This window comes from Pelophylax lessonae, assembly GCF_965119305.1.
Source record: "Pelophylax lessonae genome assembly, chromosome: 2".
NCBI classification, from domain to species: Eukaryota; Metazoa; Chordata; class Amphibia; order Anura; family Ranidae; genus Pelophylax; species Pelophylax lessonae.
Window position 1 is genome coordinate 441,890,497 of NC_138769.1, and position 16,505 is coordinate 441,907,001.

The 16,505-nt window shown below is 41.1% G+C and overlaps 1 protein-coding gene across 1 annotated transcript in view; it reads left to right on the forward strand.

Moving 5' to 3' along the window:
• ST6GAL2 (ST6 beta-galactoside alpha-2,6-sialyltransferase 2) overlaps window positions 1-16,505 on the forward strand; it is a 295,701-nt gene that overhangs the window by 244,719 nt on the left and 34,477 nt on the right. The window contains exon 4 of the mRNA XM_082246744.1: window positions 7,323-7,424. Within this exon, the coding sequence (XP_082102870.1) occupies window positions 7,323-7,424 (102 nt within the window). The remainder of the gene's footprint in view (window positions 1-7,322; window positions 7,425-16,505) is intronic.

Below are 16,505 nucleotides of genomic sequence, written 5' to 3' on the forward strand. Positions count from 1 at the left end.
CTTAACATAAATTTGAATTAATTATTATCAGCGAGTAGGGATAATCTCAAATATAAAGAACATTTCAATTATGTTAAACTCTTTTTAACATAATAAATATATTTTGCATGAAAATACTGCTTCTAAGCCAACTTCTGACAATAGAAAGGGCAACTGTCCATGTGTGATATGCAGAGCTGATAAGGTGTTTTCTTTTCACATCTGAATGGGCATAATAGCTTGTTTCATAGATGGTGACTTCAAACACAATAAACATTATTTGAATGAAGGTACCCATATGCAATGGATCACCTGGCACCTTAGGGTGCTTCTGCCAAGATACTGCTTTCTCCACTCTGAAGCCAGGAGCCAGGTATTATAGCAGGGAATTACACCCAAGAAATAGAAGACACTAGCTTAGGTGCAAACTGGAACTGACTTTACTGTAAACTCACACAGAATATAAACCACAAGATCAGGTAAGAGCTTGATCACATTATCCTAAACAATGTAAACCGTAATATCATTAGCACATCTAAGGAACAGCCAACAAAACAGTAATCTAATTAAACAGTAAGCTAATTAACAACTAGTCACCTAGACAAGCCTAGATGACTCAGGTCAGTGCCCAACCAGACAGTTCAGCACCAGTATTTAAGAAGACCCAGGGCTGTTCATATCTCATTAACCAGCTTTCTTATCACATACTTCTTCTCACTGAGTTTCAAGTTGGCAGAGACCATCATGGCTTCCTTGAATGCGGTGGTGTCATCATGCATTATATAACATGACATCTTCCTGAATTCTTGTAGCTCCCTCAAATGCCAAGGCCCATGGTCAGTAGGCAAGAGACTACCTTGATAAAAATTGCAGTGCTAAATAAATGAAGTTCAAAGTAAATCATTAAAAAAATAATCCATATAGTGCTTGAACACTAAAGTACATAGTGGCAAAAAATAATAAATTGAAGTAATATCCAAAGAAATGTGATTGTTCAGATTAATACCCACTTGGTGCACCTCCACCGTGATAATAAACTGGATGTGAGCTTACCATATCTCTAGACTCCGTTATAGGAGTCTAGACAAGCGTTTGAATAACAATCCAGCACTCAAAGCGAATCCCTCAATGGTTAGACCGGAAAGGAAGGTAACATGGCTTGCCAAACAAACCCCAGGTGTTTCTCAGACATAACCAATAAGGAAGACAAAGGGGGTCCAGATAGTGTAAAACCAAAACACACTTTTATTTTGAAAAAAGTTTGCTAAACACTTACAGCAATCCAGTGAATAGTCAGCGGTTAAAATGGTGGTTCCCAGGATAAAAACAAATTGTATACAAGCTCAGACATAGATTACTTCTACATGTTTCGTCATACGTGACATCATCAGGAAGTGGGGACATGTCTATGTCTGATTTAACCACACTAACTGAGCTTGTATACAAGTTGTTTTTATCCTTGGAACTTCCATTTTAACCGCTGACTATTCACTGGATTACTGTAAGAGTTTAGGAACCTTTTTTTCATAATAAAAGTGTTTTTTGGTTTTACACTATGTGGACCCCCTTTTTCTTCCTTATTGGTTAAGTCTGAGAAACACCTGGGGTTTGTTTGGCCAGCCATGTTTGGTCAGTGGTGTACCTGGATTTCACTAAGGCGTTTGATACAGTTCCCCACAAGCGCTTAATTTATAAAATAAGGTCCGCAGGCATCGACCACAAGGTTGCTCTTGGACATGGAACTAGCTAAAAGGGCGTGTCCAAAGGGTGGTAATAAATAGCGCATACTCAGACTGGTCTGGGGGGGTAAGTGGGGTCCCCCAAGGCTTAGTCCTGGGACCAACCTTGTTCAATTTATTCATAAACAGCATTGAGGATGGGATCATTAGTTCTATATTAGTTTTTGCAGATGACACAAAATTGGGCAGGGCAATAACTGCACAGCATGAAGCAGATATCCTACAGAATGACCTGAACAAAATAACAGAGTGGGCAACGACATGGCAAATGAGGTTTAATGTGGAATGGGGACTAAAAACATAAAAGCACAATACACTTTAGGAGGGGAACCTTTGGGGGAATCAAAAATGGAGAAAGATCTGGGAGTCTTGGTAGAGGATAGACTAAGCAATAGCATGCAATGTCAAGCAGCATCTGCCAAAGCCGGCAGAATATTAGCATGCATAAAGAAAGGGATGTATTCCAGAGGTAAAACTATAATCCTACCACTTTATAAAACTCTGGTCCGACCGCATCTGGAGTATTCTGTCCAGTTCTGGTCGCTAGTCCAATGGGGGGGGGGGGATATGTTGGAGAGAGTCCAGAGAAGGGCAACTAAACTAATTAGGGGATTGGAGGACCTTAATTATGAAGAGTGTCTACAATCGCTTAATTTATTCTCCCTGGAGAAGAGATGCCTGAGAGGGGACATGATAGCAATTTATAAATACCTGAATGGTGATCTCAGCATAGAAAAAAAGCTATTCAGTCGCAAGGATTGCATGAGGACTCAAGGGCATACAATGCGATTAGAGGAGAAGCGTTTTAACCTCAGGCAACGCAGGGGGTTCTTTACTGTTAGGGCTACAAGATTGTGGAATTCTCTACCACAAGAGGTAGTTTCTGCGGGAAGTATGGCTACTTTCAAAAGATTCTTGGACGTACATCTCAAGGATCAGAACATTAAGGGGTATGAGAGATGATCACGGCCACACACACCTACACAGGTTGAACTGGATGGACTATTGTCTTTATTCTACCTCAACTACTATGTAACTATGTTAGCTTCCTTTCCGGTGTAACCACTGAGGGATTTGCTTCGAGTGCTGGATCATTATTCAAACACTTGTTTAGACTCCTATAACATGGAGTCTATAGATCTTGCAAGCACTATATGGATTATTTTTTAATGATTAACTTTGAACTTCATTTATTTAGCACTGCAATTTTTATAATGTATGTTTTTGCACAATTGGTTCTGTTGAGATATTGCAAGCAGCTTTATTTCACTTAGGTTAGGTATTTTTTTACTTTTTGCAAAGGCACTACCTTTCATGCCCTCCAAAAGCCCCTGTCTCGGTTGGATCTGTCACATCATAGATATGAGATAATTGGCTAGATTGGACAACAGGTCTTATGTCTGCTGGTACCAACAGATTACCCTGCCCTAAGGCCTGGAAAATCTGGATTTGCATCTACAACTTCACTTCTTTATCTTTATTTGAGCAGATCCCCCAACATAGGCCTTATTTGGCCTTAAGAATGCAAGTCTCCCTAAGCGCAAAAAGCAACTTTATTTTTTACTTTGAAACTTACAATTGCACAAGCTCAACTCTTTACTTAATGATAAAGCAAAACAATCTAAAATATATGGTTCTCCTAAATTAAATATCTGTCAATAGAAGCCTAAAATACTCTAGACAGGTCCCAAGGGGAAAACAACCCTCCCCCGAGACAGTTTCTCACATCCCAAATTTTCTTCTGTCTGTTTCTGCCCTTTTTTTTCCCGTTCAACAATCTCCTGATGCCCTATATTTTACTCTGTGGAAACCTCTTATAATGAAAAGAGTACTCTAGGTATATATTTCATTTAACCTCTCACACAATCCTGACTTCATTGTCTCGATCTTGCCCCAGTCTGAACCAGCTCTGTGACATCAGCTGACAGTGTGCTTCAGCCTACTGACTGCTGAAAATAGGTCACACAAGTGCAGAAGGAACTGCACTCCTGTCCTCCACAGGGAGAAGTACAGCCACACGAGCTTTGGCAGTACTTCTCCTTTAACCGCTTAAGCCCCGGAAGTTTTTACCCCCTTCCTGACCAGGGCCTATTTTGCGATTCGGCACTGCGTGACTTTAACGAACAATTGCGCGGTCGTGCGACGCTATACCTAAACGAATTTGACGTCCTTTTTTTCCCACAAACAGAGCTTTCTTTTGGTGGTATTTGATCACCTGTGCGATTTTTTGATCATGCGCTATAAACAAAAAAAGAGCATCAATTTTGCAAAAGTAGCAATATTTTTCACATTTTTTAATATGAAATTCCCCAAAAAAAATGTAAAAATCAAAATTTTTTAACATTTTCGGTCAATTTGTTTTATGCTACATATGTTTGGTAAAAAAAATCGCAAAAGCCTATTTTGATTGGTTTGCGCAAAAGTTATCGCGTTTACTAACAAAGGGAAAGATTTTTGTCATTTTTGTTGTTTTTTTTAACGCATAATGGCGGCGATCTGCGTTTTTTTTGCGGTACTGCGACATTGCGGCGGACAGATCGGACCCTTGACTGACATTTTTTGGGGTTACCAGTGACATTACTGCAGTAATCAGTGCTATACATATGCACTGTTACTGCAAAATGACACTGGTAGTGAAGGGGTTAACTTTATTTGAGAGGGAGGGGCTGTGTGTGTCCCTAGGGGCGTGATTCTAACTGTGATTGGCTGTGGCTTGAGCTGTAGAAACAGTGATCAACGGTCCTACATAGAAAAAGAAGATAATATTCCAATGACTTTCATCTTCGTGCTGGATGTGCTCCCCCTGCTGGTGGACACCTGTCTTAGTCCGGGAGCTGCGATATACTATTAAGGGAAGTGTTTCCCTTGCTGTCCCCTCCCCTTTGGGGGCGGAGCCACCTGTATATCGGTGCCATGTTTCCTGTCCACCACGTGAGACGCCGGCTTGGTGTCTGCACGCTCTGACAGTGTGTTTCAACTGTGGCTGTGGCTACCAGCTATGCTGGATACCCAATTCGGACGGACAGGTGCTGGATTGCGCCTGCCTGTCCTATGTACCACTACATGGCGCTCGGGACTGGATCCACCTGCTCACTTTGGAAGCTACCAGGTTTGAATCTTTTTCTCCACTCATTCTCATTCACTCCTCTTTATCTCCTATTTCCAGCCACTTCCCATCTGACTATCCCCCTTCACCCCTGCCTTTGGAGGTCACTTTTTCTTTCAGCTTATCATGGCTTGTGGGTTTTTCCCTGATTATCACCATCACATCTTTTACTATATGTGTCTCAGTTCTGGGGCTTCTCACTGTTGTAATTGAAACACCAGATATATATAGATACTCACCCTCCTATATATCATATACCTATATACACCAAAATTATATGCATATTACCTGGTTACCACTGCACTGGTGATTTAGCCCACTTTATTCACACTCTTTGTCACTGATTCTGACAATGCTTCTTGTCATTGATTTCCTCACATCACCCTTTATATCCCTGCCCCCCTCCTTTCTTCACTTCACTCCTTTCCTTCACCTTGGGTCCACAGTCTCTTCCCTGCACTTTTGGTTTTCCCCCAACTGGTTTAGATTTATTCATACTGTTACTGCATTATATTGCCATGCAATATCTTATTACTTACATATATATCCATATATCTCTCCAGTTACTATTATACCATCAAGCAGGATGTGGCACCCATCACCTATGAATTCTTACCTGGCCTTCCATTCTGTTGCCGTGCATCCACGCCCCGTCAGCTCCCGGACCAGACTTGATTTTTCACCCTGGGACGGTGCTCATCCACCATGTTCCAATTTTATAGCCGCATGTAAGTGCGACTCCCCCATTTGGGGTATACATACTTATGTTGTAGTCTCACAACTGCTGGCTAACTATATGCATATCCACATCCAGACTCATTCCATTTATTTTTGTATTTTTATACAGGCATACTACCTCATGCTACTGATGAGTGGGCATATAGGACCCACGAAACGCGTAGAGCTCACACTTCAATTATGAGTTATGCATGTCATTCTCTTATTCATTGATGTTAATATGTTATCATGCTTTTACACTATGTATTGATGTCTGCTGTCTATATGCATTTATGTGTATTATATGTACAAATAAATTTGTTACTGCATACTTATGCTTTTTACTCATTTACATTTCTGCATCCATCTCATTCAAAGTCCCATGGGGTGTTCTCTTTTTGTTTTCTCCAACGGTCCTACATAGTAGAACCGTGTGATCACTGTTTCTACACAAGGGAGAATGACAGGCGGCTTGTCTACACTAGCCGCCTGACTTTCTCCCTCTGCAGCGACGATCGCAGAGTAACCGGCGGACATCGGGTCCGCCGGTCACACGCGCGGGGGGGTCCGTGACCACGCGGGAGCGGGAGTGCGCCACCGTGACCACGTGCTCGCTCCCTAGACCCTCACAGGCTAGCGACGTAGATCTACGTCACTCTGCCTGTGAGGGGCTGACTGCCGCAGTAAATATACTGTGAGCAGTCGGCAAATGGTTAATGTTTACTTTCATGAGGAATATACTATACACATAGCTTGTACTCAGGTGTACTTTTATGAACGGGTGAATTTTTTTCTCTGTTGGCTTCTCTACAGTTCTCCGGGGAAAATGATCACATCTGGCACCCTTTTTATGAATCGGAGAACTTCAGTTCGCCCAGGGTGATCAGAGGAGAACGGTTTTCTCGGAGATCTGTGTAGAAGTCAATGGGGCGTCTGTAATCTCGTGAGACAAAGCGAGATTACAGTAGTATGAAAATCCCTGGCGCACTTTAACAAGCAGTGATAAATTATCACTGCTGAGTACACGAGGTTAATAAATAATAGTCCCCTTACATAAATATATATATATATATATATATATATATATACACTGAATACACACACACACATACATTGTATATATATATATATATATATATATATACACATTAAATATATAGCTACATGTATGTGTGTGTATATATACATCTATATATATATACATAAATATGGCAGGGGGACATGATTACTGTGTTGGGGGGTCTGAACGAGGAAGAAGGAAGTCCATAATCTTCCTTTTTCCCCCTCAGTTCTCCCCCAATTCTGTCTTCACTCCCCGCTTCACAAGCTCCAGGCTGGTGAACCCGGGAGTGTGAATTCTGGCACAGATCGCCAGTGAAGTGCGGGGATCGCAGCTTCATAGCCTGGCTGTTTCTGTGTCTGTCAATGACAGATTCCCGTGTGAAGAGATGATCAGCGAAGAACATGTTCTCCCCCGATCATTTCTGTTTCATAAACTGAGAATGATCGGAAATGAGCTGTGATCAGCAAGATCACTGCTCATCTCCGTTTCATAAAAGGACACCTCAGTGTATAATATTATGTTTTGAAATCGTTCAACATATGTAATATTTTACTTTATTGTAGCAATAAACATTTTTAAAAAGAAGCAATGGATCTTCTGGTGTTGAAACTGTACCCTCTAAATGAGGCACTTGCATGTGGCATAGCTTATGCTCTTTATTGTTTACTCTCTATTTAACGTAACAAATGATTTAAACTTGCTTCCATTTTATTTACAGATCCTTACCAACCCAAATCATCATTTTACAGACAGCTCGTTATATAAAGAGGTTACCTTAGTTGCATGGGATCCTTCTCCATATTACGCCGATCTTCATATGGTATGATTCATTTTTCAGCAATAACTTTCTAATATAGGTATCTTTGTAATATTTTTAGAAGTTTATTAAAATATATTTATAGGCCTGAGATGCCAATGGGATATTAAAGCAGTATAAAACCCAAAAGCAAACACTTATTATATTGCAGCATACCAATTCTTAGATGTGATGGCTGTATTAGTTTCCTTTTTAGGCTTGCTTTCTTTCTTCTATTTTTATCTGATAATTCAGCCAGCAGGTCTGTTGTTTTTCACAGCACAAACTCTCCAGCAGAATGTATCACACGGATGAGATGGATGTTTACATGGATGAGACAAACCACTTGACACTGGCAGGGGTGATTAAATGATCAGCTTTTATTTATTCGTGCAAAGCCTTTATCCCAAAAGGAAAAACAACTGTTTGCTATAACTGCATATAAACGTGTGAGCTGGAGTTAGACTTCAGTTTGTTAGTGTATCTAAATCTGATTTTATCTGATACATTTAACACTACCCTCCCCCCAGACTTACAGTGTTGCTGTCTGCTGTGCCTCCTGTACTCATTCATCTAGAGTGGTGTCTCACTAATACAGGAGGTGTGTTACTGGCCAGATCACCAGGAGAAAAAAAGAGGGGAAAAGACAAAGAAAAGAAAACTGATGCAGCCACCACATCTAATGATTGGTAAGCTGCAATATAATACATTTTTGGTTTTGGGTTTAATACCAGTTTAATTTTCCACTGAAAAATGACCACCATTTTTGGTGTTGAGTAATGGTAGCAACCTGTGTGTAAAATTATATATATAAAAGCAAGGGCTTATTCAGCGCTATAATCCATAGAATAAAAAGAAATAAGAAGCTGAACACCGGTATTGGTCAAAACTAACAAATCCAAAACAGGCAATATGTATAAAAAATGGTGCAGCGCTAAAATGTTAAAACCAATAAACAGGAGTAATGTCCATATTAATCAATAAATCTGGGAATGTTCATAAAATCCAAAGCCAAGATTGAGGTAAGGGTGACCCGTGTTGAGAAGTAGAACAAATCACCAAGCATGCGTGATTCCACCACCACAGTTAATGCCAGCCTCTCACCTCCATACACTGACCACAAGGGCCGTTGCGCTTTATCATAGACTCTGGTGAACTCCTCCTGTCCCAGTCTTACAACCATGGAAACCACAGCGCCTCAGCAGATCGGCATTAAGATTCCACATGAAAGGATAACAAGGACATCTAGTGCTCTCCGTTTCAAATTGGTACATTTATTCAGAATAAAAGTATATTACTCACAATCATAGCACTATTCCTAGTGCATCGGGAACAGCATGTCAAACATCTGAACAGTGTGCTCGAGCGTGTGGTCCTCTCAGAGCGTCGCGGGTGACGTCACAGCTCCTCCCCCGTACGCGTTGCGTCAATGGGCGTGACTTCTTCAGCAGGGGTACGGAGAGGGCAGCACCCGCGCACCTTAAATAGATGATGCCTAGCAACCGGACGCTAATTCTCAAAGCGGAAATGACGTGACGCCAATCTCCATCTTAGATGAGGGAAAGCTCCCAACTTCCGGGAGGCTCCGGAAGGCATAAAATAGACCGATACTTGGAGAGCTCTTAACACGGAACTAATGCACTCCTGGTCCATAGATATAGAGGCTAAAATGTTGCACAAATTCCAATTAGTTTAAAACAACTTTATTAGAGATGGCACATAGCCTAAAAATATAAATAAAATTAAAAGGAACAGAAAACCCAATCTGCCCTCAATAAGTAGTGGCGTTTACCCACGAAGCTCCGAGATGTCCACATACACTAAAAGAGCACCATTACATATGAATCAAGAATTTTAAAACCAACAATTAAATGATTTAAAACATATAGGTATAAAAACAAAAACAGAAGCAAAAACAAAAACAAAATAAACCTCACATATTACCTATTGGAAATGAAACAGTTTAAATCAAAATCAATATTAAGCCCGCCAGGTACTAAAACTTTAGTCTGATATATCCAGAATGATTCCCTGCGGCTTAATTGCCTTACAAAATTGCCTCCTCTCCAATGGCGTGTGGTTTTCTCAATACCCCAAAACTTTAAACCTGTGGGGTCACACTGATGGTATCTTTTGAAGTGTTTGGGGACATTGTGCTTATCTTTACCTTTACGGATTCTATTCATGTGCTCTCCTACTCTTACATGTAAGGCCCTCGTGGTCCTGCCCACATACTGGTAACCACACTTACATTCAAGCATGTACACAACCCCTTTTGTTTCACATGTGATGAAATCTTTGAGGACATGTACCTCTTGTGTAGCTGTGGCCACAAATTCTTTTCTTCGCTTCATATTACCTTTAGAGGTCTTACAGGCCGCACACTTGCCACAGGCATAGAATCCTTTTAAAGAGGGAAAGAGCGTATTGCCAGATTTGACAGGTGGGTCAACCACTCCTGGAGCTAGTCGATCTCTGAGTGTGGGTGCCCTCCGATACACAAACCTCGGCCTAGCCGGGAGTGCAGGACCCAATATCCTGTCATGCTGTAGGATAGGCCAGTGCTTGGCCACAATTTTTTCAAATTTCCTGTACTGTATATTGTAGTCCAGCACAAAGCAAAATTCATTACTAGAGGTAGTTTTTCTAGAAGACATCAGGGTAGTTTCCCTTGCGGTAGTGCTAATTCTAGAAAGTTCTCTCTCAATATGTTCAGGGTCATACCCCTTTTCCAGAAATCTTGATGCCAGTTTTTTTGATTGGGACTGGAAATCCTCTTCCAAGGAGCAGTTCCTTTTCATCCTCAGGAACTGCCCTCTTGGGATATTATATAACCACAGGTTATGATGGCAACTACCTGTGGGTATATAAGAATTTCTGTCCGTCGGCTTGAAGTATGTTCGAGTTTTCAAACCACCATCTTTTTTAAAAATCTCCAAGTCAAGGAAAACAATACTTTCAGTATTCACATTCCACGTCAACTCAATGTTCCGAGTATTGGAATTGAATCGATCCATGAAATGTTGTAAACTGATCATGTCCCCTTTCCATATCAGTAGAAGGTCATCGATAAAACGACGATAGCAGCTCAATTGGGGAGGACGGTTTGAGAAGATGACCTCTTCCTCCCAGTGTGACATAAACAAGTTAGCCACACTGGGGGCAAACCGCCCCCCCCATCGCTACTCCCTTTACTTGTAGGAAATATTTCTTGTCGTACCAAAAATAGTTCTTTAGCAGACAGAAATCTAGACACTCTACCAAAAATCTCCGATGTTTCAATGGTAAATCAGACTTGTTTAATGCCCATTTCACTGAGTTCAAAGCATCTTCATGGTTGATGATCGTGTAAAGCGACCCTACATCAGCGGTCACCAGGATGCAATCTGAAATCTCTGTTAGGTCGTCCAGAAGGGTTATGGCATGTTTCGTGTCCCTAAGGTATGCATATGTCTCACACACCAAGGGCTGCAGGTAATGGTCAATGTATTGACCAAGCCTTGCCGTTACTGACTCTATGCCATTTACGATCGGTCGACCTGGGGGGCAAGTCTGATGCTTATGGATTTTAGGGAGAAAATAAATTATAGGGGTCCTACAAAACAAAGGGTTAAGGTACTGGGCCTCCTTTGAACTCAAGATTCCTCGTTTCTCTCCTCTGTCAATCAAACCTCCAAGTTCCTTTTTGAACTTGATCATCGGATTTCCAGGAAGAGGGGAATATGTATCCCTATCGCTTAGCAGTCTCTGCATCTCTTGGCGATAGTAATTGCCACTCATTACTACCAATCCTGCTCCTTTGTCCGCTGGGCGGATTACAAGGTCTTTTCTCCCCTCCAGTAAGCGAATGCCTTTTTTAATTTGCTGTGGGTCACTGGCTTTTCTCACCTTGAGTGAATCAAGATCCCTACTTACCATACTTCTAAACACCTCAATGTTTTTATTATCCACGGGTTAAACACCGATTTGTTTCTTAATTTAGAGTGGTGTGAAACTTCTACATCCTCTCTTACTGGTTGTGGGTTTGCCAAAAAGTGTTTCTTGATACTCAAGGTTCTGGTGAATTTCTGGAGATTTATGTACGTGTCAAACTTATTAAGATTTTTAGTTGGTGCAAATTTAAGCCCTTTGTCAATTACTCGAATTTCATCAACTGTAAGAGAGACACCGAGATTAAAATCCCAGTGCCTATCGGGATTTTGGCTTTTTGTATCCTTCGGCCTCCTCTACTTCCTCTTTTTTTTCATGTTTCATTTCCAATAGGTAATATGTGAGGTTTATTTTGTTTTTGTTTTTGTTTTTGCTTCTGTTTTTGTTTTTATACCTATATGTTTTAAATCATTTAATTGTTGGTTTTAAAATTCTTGAGATGATTTCCAGTCCCAATCAAAAAAACTGGCATCAAGATTTCTGGAAAAGGGGTATGACCCTGAACATATTGAGAGAGAACTTTCTAGAATTAGCACTACCGCAAGGGAAACTACCCTGATGTCTTCTAGAAAAACTACCTCTAGTAATGAATTTTGCTTTGTGCTGGACTACAATATACAGTACTGGAAATTTGAAAAAATTGTGGCCAAGCACTGGCCTATCCTACAGCATGACAGGATATTGGGTCCTGCACTCCCGGCTAGGCCGAGGTTTGTGTATCGGAGGGCACCCACACTCAGAGATCGACTAGCTCCAGGAGTGGTTGACCCACCTGTCAAATCTGGCAATACGCTCTTTCCGTCTTTAAAAGGATTCTATGCCTTTGGCAAGTGTGCGGCCTGTAAGACCTCTAAAGGTAATATGAAGCGAAGAAAAGAATTCGTGGCCACAGCTACACAAGAGGTACATGTCCTCAAAGATTTCATCACATGTGAAACAAAAGGGGTTGTGTACATGCTTGAATGTAAGTGTGGCTACCAGTATGTGGGCAGGACCACGAGGGCCTTACATGTAAGAGTAGGAGAGCACATGAATAGAATCCGTAAAGGTAAAGATAAGCACAGTGTCCCCAAACACTTCAAAAGATACCATCAGTGTGACCCCACAGGTTTGAAGTTTTGGGGTATTGAGAAAACCACACGCCATTGGAGAGGAGGAAATTTTGTAAGGCAATTAAGCCGCAGGGAATCATTCTGGATATATCAGACTAAAGTTTTAGTACCTGGCGGGCTTAATATTGATTTTGATTTAAACTGTTTCATTTCCAATAGGTAATATGTGAGGTTTATTTTGTTTTTGTTTTTGCTTCTGTTTTTGTTTTTATACCTATATGTTTTAAATCATTTAATTGTTGGTTTTAAAATTCTTGATTCATATGTAATGGTGCTCTTTTAGTGTATGTGGACCTCTCGGAGCTTCGTGGGTAAACGCCACTACTTATTGAGGGCAGATTGGGTTTTCTGTTCCTTTTAATTTTATTTATATTTTTAGGCTATGTGCCATCTCTAATAAAGTTGTTTTAAACTAATTGGAATTTGTGCAACATTTTAGCCTCTATATCTATGGACCAGGAGTGCATTAGTTCCGTGTTAAGAGCTCTCCAAGTATTTTATGCCTCCCGGAAGTTGGGAGCTTTCCCTCATCTAAGATGGAGATTGGCGTCACGTCATTTCCGCTTTGAGAATTAGCGTCCGGTTGCTAGGCATCATCTATTTAAGGTGCGCGGGTGCTGCCCTCTCCGTACCCCTGCTGAAGAAGTCACGCCCATTGACGCAACGCGTACGGGGGAGGAGCTGTGACGTCACCCGCGACGCTCTGAGAGGACCACACGCTCGAGCACACTGTTCAGATGTTTGACATGCTGTTCCCGATGCACTAGGAATAGTGCTATGATTGTGAGTAATATGCTTTTATTCTGAATAAATGTACCAATTTGAAACGGAGAGCACTAGATGTCCTTGTTATCCTTTAATGTGGAATCTTAATGCCGATCTGCTGAGGCGCTGTGGTTTCCATGGTTGTAAGACTGGGACAGGAGGAGTTCACCAGAGTCTATGATAAAGCGCAACGGCCCTTGTGGTCAGTGTATGGAGGTGAGAGGCTGGCATTAACTGTGGTGGTGGAATCACGCATGCTTGGTGATTTGTTCTACTTCTCAACACGGGTCACCCTTACCTCAATCTTGGCTTTGGATTTTATGAACATTCCCAGATTTATTGATTAATATGGACATTACTCCTGTTTATTGGTTTTAACATTTTAGCGCTGCACCATTTTTTATACATAAAATTATATATATATGCATATATAATAGTGTGCTTCTGGTTACCATGCAAGAAATTAATTATTGAAAATGCATCAATAAACAAACAGTGAATTGAATAGTCCATAAGGTTCAATTTAGAAATAAGCCCATTTGCTAATAGCAATGAAAGCATATAGTGGAGTGAAGGTGTATCCAATGCTTTTCAAGATAATGATATATCCCACTGGGTGGCAAACCCTGTGAATTGTTAAGGAATTCCACCTTACACACGTGCCCTCCTCCGTAATGAAGCCTCTTACCAGAAGGTTGTGATGCCCAATTACAGAGATCAAATGCACATGAGAAAAAATTGACCCCTCTGTGTATATTTAAATGGGATCGTTATGGTCCACTGGGTTTCAACTAGTTGGGCGGGGCCACAAATGTGTGACGTCTTTCACGCCCGCTAATGCCAGCTGTTGGCGATGCTCCATGCGGTTTGAAGGCTTTTTATTGTCCTGAATCATGTGAATACCTATAGGCCCCGTTCACATAGCAGCGACGCTACTTCCCGGGGCGACCTCCGAGGTCGCAGCGCGCTGCTCGCCCCGCGACCTCGGAGCGGCCGGCACGGACTTCATAACATTGAAGTCTATGACGGTCTCTCCGGGTCGCCCCAAAGAAGCTCCGGACCCTTTTTCTAAGTCGGAGCGACTTGTGTCGCTCTTATTAGAACGGGTCCGCAGCTTCCCTATGGAAGGCGACCTACGGCGACCTGTGAGGCGACCAGGTCGCCTCACAGGTCGCCCCAGTGTGAACGGGGACTTATGGTGTTTTTAACAATAAATGTTTACTATCAATATTCACGCTATGTGAGGCCTATGTTCCTTTTCCTCTATGGTTGCCTGAGTTGGATCCTAAGTTGTGGCATTGGGCAATATATGGCCATATGGTGGGACCAAACCCCCATTTTTATTTATGGATTGTCTTCAGATTTGGTAGTAATTTCTTTTGCATTTGCGCGCTATTCTTTTTTAATATACATGTCTTTTGGTTCATAGCTGCGGCAGCTTTAGAAATACATGGGTATGCTCCCCCAAAAATTTTTTGCCTGTTTATTAAATATTATATGTTGAAACCCAGTGGATCATACTGATCCCATTTAGAGATACCCGGAGGGGTCCATTATTTCTCATGTGTGTTTGATCACAAACATCTGGTAAGAAGCTTGATTATGGGGGAGGCCACGTGTGTATGGTGGAATTCCTTAACAATTCACGTGGTTTGCCACCCGGTGGGATATATCATTATCTTGAGAAGAATTAGATACACCTTCATTCCACTATATGCTTTCATTGCTATTGCCACATGGACTTTTTTTCATATTGAACCTTATCAATTCACAGTTTGAGGTATTTCATTTCTTGCATGGTAACTATTATTTATGTGTATATATATATATATATATATATATATATATATATATATATATATATATATATATATATGTTTTCACATCACTTTTGGTATTCAGGTGATATATAGGTTCAGCGCAGAAACACACTTTTGTTTAAAAAATATTTTTGTGTGTAAAGGTATACTTGGGATTTCAGACTTTCTGTGGAAATGCAGTGCAGTTAAAGAAGTACTACGACCTGGATAAAAATCATAACTTACATCAACTTACATAGTGCCAGACTTTGTACTTCCTTTCCTATTCTGAGCTCTGTCAATACCAGTACTGAAGGTTAGAAATCCCATGTCCAGAGCTAGGGACAAGTTTAATCAAGGTTTTTTTTTATGTGTGGTGAGGTTCTGGTTGTGTGAATAACTAATTGATGTCCAGGGCCCGCAGAAGTAACAGATTGTCAGAGAAAATCCTTATTTTCCCACTGCAGGTTCACAATTTTGTGGGCATTATATTTTTGTTCCCAACAATGCAAAAAAATAGACACATGTATATAGGCTGTGACTCCCTTTACTATGTAATGTTGTGTTTCCTGACATTCTTCTGCAATCTCACCCCACTACTGTTATACAGTGCATGCAGAAAATATTCACAGCGCTTCACTTTTTCCAAATTTTGTTATGTTACACCCTTATTCCAAAATGGATTAAATTCATAATTTTCCTCAAAATTGTACTAGCAATACCCCATATTGACAATGTGAAAGATGTTTGTTTGAAATTTTTGCAAATGTATTAAAAATAAAAAAACGAAAGAAAATCACATGTACATAAGTATTCACAACCTTTGCTCAATACTTTGTTGAAGCACCTTTGGCACCAATTATAGCCTCAAGTCTTTTGGAATACGATGCTACAAGCTTGGCACACCTATTTTTGGGCAGTTTCTCCCATTATTCTTTGCAGGACCTCTCAAGCTCCATAGGTGGGATGGGTAGCATCAGTGCAAAGCCATTTTCAGATCTTTCCAGGGATGTTTAATTGGGTTCAGGTCTGGGCCACTTAAGGATATTCACAGAGTTGTCCTGTAGCCACTCCTTTGTTATCTTGGCTGTATGCTTAGGGTTGTTGTCCTGTTGGAAGATAACAATTCAGCCCAGTCTGAGGTCCAGAGAGCTCTGGAGCATGTTTTCATCAAGGATGTGTCTGTACATTGCTGCATTCATCTTTCCCTTGATCGGGAATAGTCTCCCAGTTCCTGCCGCTGAAAAACATCCTCATAGCATGATGCTGCCACCACCATGCTTTATAGTATTGGCCAAGTGATGCGTGGTCCAGGTTTTCTTCAGACATGACACTTGCCATTCAGGCCAAAGATTTCAATCTTTGTTTCATCAGACCAGAGAATTTTGTTTCTCATGGTCTAAGAGTCCTTCAGATGCCTTTTGGCAAACTCCAGGCAGGCTGTCATGTGCCTTTTACTGAGGGGTGGCTTCCCTCTGGCCCCTCTACTATACAGGCCT